General features: G+C 51.6%; 1 protein-coding gene across 3 annotated transcripts in view; it reads right to left on the reverse strand.

The window, feature by feature from the left end:
* Positions 1-7,777, reverse strand: part of MOCS1 (molybdenum cofactor synthesis 1) — a 32,147-nt gene extending 24,370 nt beyond the window's left edge. For 2 of the 3 annotated variants that reach the window (XM_032140339.2, XM_032140338.2), the window contains exons 1-2: positions 7,610-7,777; positions 655-781 (exon numbers count right to left, since the gene is read on the reverse strand). In XM_032140339.2, coding sequence (XP_031996230.2) covers positions 655-781; positions 7,610-7,732 — 250 coding nt within the window. In that variant the 5' untranslated portion in view covers positions 7,733-7,777. The remainder of the gene's footprint in view (positions 1-654; positions 782-7,609) is intronic. The other variant, XM_032140340.2, reaches the window with a different exon arrangement.
* Between the last annotated feature and the right edge of the window lie 598 nt (positions 7,778-8,375).

Here is an 8,375-nt window from a genome sequence, read left to right on the forward strand (position 1 = left end):
GGGGAGGGACGAGGGGGAAGCGGGGAGGGACGAGGGGGATGGGGGGAGGGACGAGGGGGATGGGGGGAGGGACGAGGGGGATGGGGGGAGGGAGGAGAGGCAGAAGGAAGGAAAAGAGGGGAAGGAAGATCAAGTTTGGAAGTCCCTCCAGCAGTGGCTACAGATCCAGAGCACTCTTTGCGAGGATTATGAAATGAGGCCTCTTTGTTATTAGCCTGGCCCCAGCTGATTTGTCACGGGACTGGGGCGCCTCCAGAGTCAGCAGTGCTGGCATGGGCATGGCTGTCTACTTCACGTTTATGATGTTCACCACCCCACCCCTGGCCACGTCCTGGACTTCGGAATCTACAGGGAAACAGGAGGAAGGACCCCTGAAGACTGACAGGTCCAGGACCCAATCTTAATTCTAAATCCAACTGCATTTATGTTTTCAAATCTAATCCCAAGTAGGACACAGCTTCTACAATCATACAACTCAGCCTTGACCCCTATCTTGTCCCTGAAGCCCACCTGGCCTGGTAAGCAAGGGGTAGGGGTGAGGAGGTGAGAAAGCAGAACTGGAGGACTCAGGAGGATTTCCAGGCACAGGGAGATTTCAGAGGCTGCTTCAGCAGACGCACACCAGCCCAGAGCGGGCCCAGGAAGGTGACTCACATCTGAGGTTGCACTTCTCCGTGAGTGAGATCCGCAGGTAGCTGTGCTGCCGGCCGAAGGTGTCTGTGAGGAAGGCGGAGAAGGGGGCCGCATGCTCCCGCAGGAACTGCCTCCGCCTGGACAGCTCCTGCAAGGACAGGCCAGGGAGGAAGCATGGGCCCCTGCTACCGGGCTGGGAAGAGGCACAAGGAGAACCGCCTGCCTCCTCCCTTACTCTGACATCTGTACGGAGCTTCCAACTCTTCCACGTGTTTGGGCTCTGCGATGTTGGGGAAGCCGGGATTGTCCCTCTCATTGAGAAATGAGCTTGATGGGAAAGACCCACCCCTTAAGTATTCAGCTCCGGGGTCGAGGGCGGGTGGTGATCTCTGCTGGGAGGATTTCCGGCTGGGCAGCAAGGTGGAGGCAAGGGTGTGGGGGAATCTATTGGCCCTTATTCTTCACTCTAGCCAGTGCCAAAAAAAAGGATTGTGCACCCATGGTCTCGGGCACAAATGAGAAGAGACTGCTGAAGGCCACAAGCAAGGCCCAAACCCGTCCTGCAGAGAGAAAGGAGGGAGCCAGCTTCACCCTTTCCCATGTACAAGTCTGATCTAGTCTGATCTGTCTCCCCCTGATGTATCGGTCCTTGGAGAGTACAACCTGGGTCCCGATAGATGCTGATGAGATAATTGCTCCAAGGAAGTAACATTTACCAAGCATCTTAAAGTTTCCAAAGAACGTTCTGTTTCGTTCCCACACCCACTCCACAAGGGATTATTATAACTAAGGCTCGGATGGGGTCCAAGAACACCCTCGGCAGAAGCAGGATTCAAATCCAGGTCTTCTGATTCCAGGTTCTTTTTTTTCTGAGATGGAGTCTCGCTCTTTTGCCCAGGCTGGAGTGCAGTGGCGCGATCTTGGCTCACTGCAAACTCTGCCTCCCGGGTTCACGCCATTCTCCTGCCTCAGCCTCCCAAGTAGCTGGGACTACAGGCACCCGCCACTGCACCCAGCTAATTTTTTATGTTTTTAGTAGAGACAGGGTTTCGCTGTGTTAGCCAGGATGGTCTCGATCTCCTGACCTCGTGATCCACCTGCCTTGGCCCCCCAAGGTGCTGGGATTACAGGCATGAGCCACTTCGCCCGACCCTGATTCCAGATTCTAAATTACTCCCTTCTATCCCACAGAGAGAGTCCAAGAAGATAGGGAGGATGACAACTAGGGTGGGTAGAAGTCACTTCTCTAGAATATTTCAGACAAAAAAAATCATGACCCTGGAAGTCACGCATGAGATCTACAGACAAGGCTCTGGAATGGGAATAAGAACCCCTGGTTTCTGCAGCAGGTATGACCTGGCACACTGTGAAAGTCCCTTAACTTCTCCAGGCCTGCTTTCCCAGTTGTAAAATAAGAATACAGCTACAGGCTAAGGTTGTCTTGCTAGGAGTAAAGACAGGGGTTGGGTGGTAGTGGTGGTATCAGAAGATGGTAGGTGAACACTTAAAATTATGATGGAGAGCAGAAGGCCTCAGGCCCTCCAAAGGTCTAGCGCAACTATGCCTACATTAGGAGGAAGAAGCATTTGCTTCAGTAAGTTCCTCAGCTCCACCTGCACATTAGAACCATCTGGAGAACTTTAAAAAAAGATTCCAGTGGAGACCAACTAAATCTGGATCTCTGAAGCTGTTATGTTTTCAGTCTCTCCAGGTAATTCTCATTGGCAGCCCTTGACTGGGTCAAGAGCCACTGAGTGGTTCGAAGATGAGAGACATAAGAGTGTGTGTGAGGCTGCTCTCAATTTCCTAGGCCCATAAAACGTTCCTCACTCTACCCACCACGGGAGAATTTCCCACCTCCTCTGAGAAGCCCTGCTCACCATCCTGTGGGGAGTAAGCGGCAGTCACTTCTCTAATTGCAGTCTGCTATAATCACAACAGTCACTTCCTCCCTCCCTGCGGTGTGACAGAGAAAACTCAAACTCACTCCATTGCCTTTCCACAGACAGCCTCGGGGTGGGGTGGGGTGGGGCGGGGGGCACTCCATAATCAAGAATCCCATCAGCCACCAGAGTCCAGATGAGATACCTGGGAATCTGGATGTATTGCAGTGCTGTGCCCTCTTTTTCATCAACAGCTATTTGCAATTCAGTCATGTTAGTCACCCCAGATTCTGTCTCTTCACTTGCCAAGATACCCCCCTCAACCCAGTCTTAACATGTTGGGGGGATGGGGTGGCTGGATGGGGGAGGAGTCAAGATAAATCAAAGAATTGGAAGTTGAGAGGAGGACCAAGGAACATGATTCAGCAGAAACCTGAGAGCAAGCAGTGTGATGGAGCAATCAAGAATGGAATTAGGGGCCGGGTGTGGTGGTTCACGCCTGGAATCCCAGCACTTTGGGAGGCCGAGGGTGGCAGATCACTTGAGGGCAGGAGTGCAAGACCAGCCTGGGCAACATGGCGAAACCCCATCTCTACTAAAAAATACAAAAGTTAGCTGGCTGTGGTGGCGCGAGTCTATAATCCCAGCTACTCGGGAGGCTGAGGCAAGAGAATTGCTTGAACCCAGAAGGCAGATGTGGCAGTCAGCCAAGATCACACCACTGTACTCCAGCCTGGGCAACAGAGCTAGACTCTCTCAAAAAAAAAAAAGAATGGAATTTGGTGCTTTTGTTCTGGCAATGGGAGAAGGTGGTCAGATTTCACTTTTAAGAACTTTTGTGACCTTACCTAGACTTATGCAGACTGCACCACCCGTTCTGAACCCAGCCTCCTAAACACACACACTCTCACCCTGCCAGCAATGCAAACTCATTATTTAGATATTAACGAGCCCCATTCCTGCATCTTCTCTCCTCTAACACTGCATGCCCTACTTTCATTCTACTTTTTTCCCTGTCCCTTAAATCTCCTGGAGGAAAAAAATGTCAGTACTAGCCAAAGGAGCCCAAGATTCACAGGGAATTATAGGACAAAGTAGACAGCAACCCTGCTTGCTCAGGAGGGCTGGGACATGGCAGAAGTAGTAGGAAGCCCTCAACGGATCATATTCCCAGGGTCCTAGGCTGGCCGGGGCTGTTTCCTCTCTGTGAGAAGTCATTCTGACTGATTTAGTATCCCCAGTGTCTAGCACAGGATGTTGGTACATTTTGAATCATATGAACAAATAGTCCTGTCCCTGATGTAAACAGAAAGGTCGTATATGCAAAAGCCAGTTACATGGGGGTAATCATTTCCTGGCTGGTCTCTACTGTCAAAATGGTTTAACCTGGTATAGTGGTTCGAAACCCTGGCAGCGCATCAAAATCACTCAAGGAGCTTCAAGAAGGACTGGTGACAGAGCCCTGTCCCAAAGATTCTAGCTCAATCTAGTGCCTCAGCTGTGCAGCCAGGACTGAGAACCATCGGCCTAGTGACACCAAGTGCCAGGTGCTATTTTAACCCAGGGCAAGTTGTGGTTCTGAGCACAGGATTTGGAGTAGGTGAGCCTATATTACAAGCCTGGCTCTAGCTGTTGAGCAAGTCACCTAAATTCTTGAAACCTTAGTTTCCTCATCTATGCAGTGGAAATAATAATCCAACCTAACTCAACTGGAGGAGTTCCTGGCACAGAGGTTTTCAATCAGTGATCCGTGGAGGAACACTGTTGTGTGCTGTGATCCGTTTTTCTAGTTTGTCAGCTTCCCTTCCCACCCAAGACCCTGGCCTTCCAACCCTACTAACAGCAGATGGCCAGAGGCGGGGTTTCAAAGCTGCTGCCACACCACCTAAGTGGGGTCTGAGCATCCCCAGGACCACTAATACTGGTGTGCACCAGCAGGCACTAGGCAGCCTGCCAGACACTACTGGTCATCTCATGTCTACCCAATGCAGATTGGGGTGAAGGGGGTGGGGAAGGGTGGGACAAAGGGGTTAAAGCGGGACCCTGCCCTCAAGGTGCCTCCCTCTACTAGTCACTCATCTTAGGCATCTGATTTGACTTCTAAAGGCTAGCCCTCAAATAGCTCCAAAGTCTAAACAGAGCAGCAGGGTTATTCAGGAGAAAAAAAAGCACATTCCAAATCTAAGTATCAGTGGCCCTGATTTACCCTGCTATTGGGATGATGTATACTAAGGGTCTCTTAAAATCAATCTCTTTTAAATGAGAGGACCCAGCAAAAAGCCTAGCCTAGCTTGATTCTCCTTCCCCCTCCCCTTATTCCCACCCTAAGTGTGAGGTCTTTACACCTATGGCTTCTGACAAGGACAGTCACATTTCACTGAAACATGGATTTTGAGGAGCTGGGCAGATTGGAAGTCAAGATGACCCCCTGAAAGCCCTCTTTCCCTCCTCCCCCTCATTCTCCCTCACTAGGCCCTGCTGTACTCCTACCTTCACCCACACCCACTTCCTTGCAGCCTAACCCCTAGGCAGCATTTGTTTTTTCTGGCCCCCTGAACAGATGGGTGCCTGTGCCTTGCCTAGACTCACCCTCCCTGCTTCCCCCGCCGCAGGCACCAGGCTTCATTGTTGCCCAACAAAGCCTGTATGGAGCCTCAGAGGGAGAAAGAGGGATGCAGCACTCCCAGGCTAGGCTGAACCCTGCAAAGATTGTCTGGGCCACCCCAGACACAGGCTGGCAGGTTGCTGTGTCTCCCCCACCCACCTCCCCATTGACCCACACACTACCTCTTTCCATATGTAGAAGCTACTCGACCTGTTCTTGGACTCAGCCCACAACCCCCTTTCCGCAATCCTCACAGCCAGCTCCCACTTACACCTCACTTCTCACCCTCACACCCTCACCCTGCCACACAAACAATGCCCAGTGGCTTTCCATCCTAGCTCTCCAAGCACCTCCCATCCCAAACCAGACTGCCAGAGCCCTGTGTGGGCGTGTTGGGGGGGACAGACCCTGCAAGAAGGGGTTCAAGGTGTCCCCACCCCAACTGGCAAGCTCTGGAGATAAGCAGAACATATCCATTTCCAGACTCACCTCCCCTTAGAGTCTCCTCAAGACAGGTTTCTGTGCCCTCCCCCATCTTATGATGGGCTGGCCCAGCCCTCTCATTTTATAAACATGAAGCAAAGGGAAGTGACAGCCCCAGGAGCCAGGTGAAATTGGAGGCAAAACTGGCGGGTGAAAACATGGGACTCCCTGTCCAGTGTGGTCTACTACGCCACGTGACTCCTCACTAGTTAAAGTTTCAAGCAGCTGCAATTATTGGCTGAATCCACTGCCTGCACAACCCTACTTTAAGCGCTTGTGGGGATAGAAAGGCGGAGGTGCATCCAGCCCTCAGGAACTCCCGGTCTGCTGAAGATAATCCTAATCAGATGTCCAGGATTCAATGTGAGTTGACAGAATAGCTATCCAACAAGTCCAGATGGGAGGGGACTCACAGGACACAGCATGTGCCAGTGGCAGCATGGATAATAGTAATTACCACCAACATTTACATAACACAGCACTTACATGGGCTAAGCTTTGTTCTAAGTATATACGTTAACATATGTTAACTCTTTTAATCCCTGTGACATCCTATGAAGTAGGCACTTTTATTCTCACTTTGCAGATGAGAAAACAGACACTGAGAGGTAAGTGGACTTGGTGAATCCCTAATAAGGGATGGGGCTGCCCCAGAGTCTATGTTCTCCTTTTTGCCACATTGCTCCTCCCTTCACAGTGTAAAGGGATGGTTAGGAGCAGGCTCTCTCCCTGGCCTCCACACAGGGAGGATGGAAAAGCATTAGAGTTGAGTTCCTGCCCTCTACTTTACAGCTCTGCGACTGGAGGAAAGTTAACTTCGATTAGCCCCCTCATCTGAACATACAAACTCTGCTCACCTCACATGGCTTAGTGAGGACTAAATGCTTCCACATGTGAGTCGCTCAACACAGGTTCTCTCATGAAAGACCAGTACAAAATAAACTGGGGGGTGGGGGGTGGAGAAGAAACGTCCCTTTTCTTGAATTCTTTAAAGATCTCTCAGCCATCTTTGCTTTCCTATCTCCTCCTCAATGATGTTCAGAGTTCGAGGATCCTAAAAAGTCCTCACTTCCCAACCATGGGCCTGCTTATCCGAGGATCCCAGAGGGGCTTAGATTTGGGGAAAGCAAATTTGGCGGAAGTCATTGAGCAATATGGGGGAGGAGGGGGCAGTGATCTTATGAATCCCAGGACAGGAAGCCTAGTTCTGGGAGACGGGGGGGAAAAAACGCCTAGATAGGTACCGAAAAGAGGTTTCACTAAATGAAAAGAGGTGCTTTTCCCCCCAAATTATTCCCTAACCACCTGAGCAGAACAACCAAAACCCAAAACTTTTCATGACTTGAAACACTCTGAGGGGTGCTGGCAAGGACTGAGGGATCCTACCCAAAACCCTGAAGACAGACGAATTAATTTCTCACCTGGAAGAGGCCACGTCCTGCCCTGTTCTGCTCTAGGATAAGGCTGAACCCTCCCAAGGTTAATAAAAAAGACAAGGAGAGTCAGCAAAGGATGGGTCACAGAGCCCTGGGACTACACTAACAACTCACCGTTGGTGACACCGAGGTGACATGTTTAGTCAGTCACACTATGAAGCAGGTGTCACAGGGACACCTGATCTCTGAGCTCTGGGGATAGGGAGGGAAAATGTTTAAGAAAGAGAGTGGGTGCAAGGCAAGGCTGAAGGGTACTAAGAAGACACCTCACTGGACTCAAAGTCCCAGTCCTCTGCTTACCCCAATTTCTGGCCAAGCTCAGGGCTGGAAGGGGTGGCGTGGCTGGGGGGCAGGGAGGTTCTGAAGCGGGACTCCCAGGAGCCTCTCCCGCTGGGCTAGCGGATGAGACCGGGCGGTCCATCTGGAGAACATTGCACCACTGAGGAGTGCCAAGGCGTCCCTCCCAGAAGCGGTCAAGCAGATAGGCCGGGAGCTACTGGGGGAAAAGGGCAGTGTGCCCGGGCCACTCCTGCCCGGGGAAGCTGTGGACGCAGATGGGGTGGGCTCACCTCCGAGGCAGCTCGCGCGGACTCCCCGGGGCGGGGTTGTGTCACCGGAGCCCCTGAGCTGCAGCTCCGGGCGCTGGACCTCAGGAGCCGCCGCAGCATCCGGGACAGTGGCCGCGCCGCCATGAATCCTGATCCGAGCAGAACCTCAGCCCGCTTCCAGAGCACACTGGCCGGGCACTCACCCCCTGGGGTCATCCCAGCAAGGGCGGGGAGGGGCAGGGGGAGGGCGGGACCCGCGCAGCCAATAGGCGAGGACGCAGTCCCGCGTGGCCTTGTGGGAGCTGTAGTACGCTCCCTGTGCCCACTTTCCTGGGCCGGGGTAGCACTCTAGGCAGAAGGGTAAACTCAGGTAGGCAACGGGGTTCTTTTCCTTCCAGTTTTTCTGGCTGCTCTAGTCTCAGATTTCGGTCGTGGTGTGACAGTAGGGCAGGACAGGACAAGGGCCAAACGAATGAGGCACTGCCGTGGGTGTAAAATTTAAGAGGGTGCCTGGAAAACTCCGGTTATCAAAGTAAGTAATTTTTTAATGTAATATTTCAAAAAATAGTAATAAAATTTCAAAAGTCCGTGAAATATCAACATTCTAAATAAAAAGATCGATCCTACACTTGCATGACTCACGTCACTCAGTGCACCATAGTGCAGATTGTGGTTGTAAAATAGTTAGGTCTTTCAAGATACACTTCTCCAGTTGTGCCCCAAAAGGATATTAAGTCTTGCCTTCTCCATGAAAAAAAAAAAAAAAAAAAGTATATGAGAAGTCACA

Source organism: Hylobates moloch, unplaced genomic scaffold (genome assembly GCF_009828535.3).
Source record: "Hylobates moloch isolate HMO894 unplaced genomic scaffold, HMol_V3 SCAFFOLD_20, whole genome shotgun sequence".
Taxonomy (NCBI): Eukaryota; Metazoa; Chordata; class Mammalia; order Primates; family Hylobatidae; genus Hylobates; species Hylobates moloch.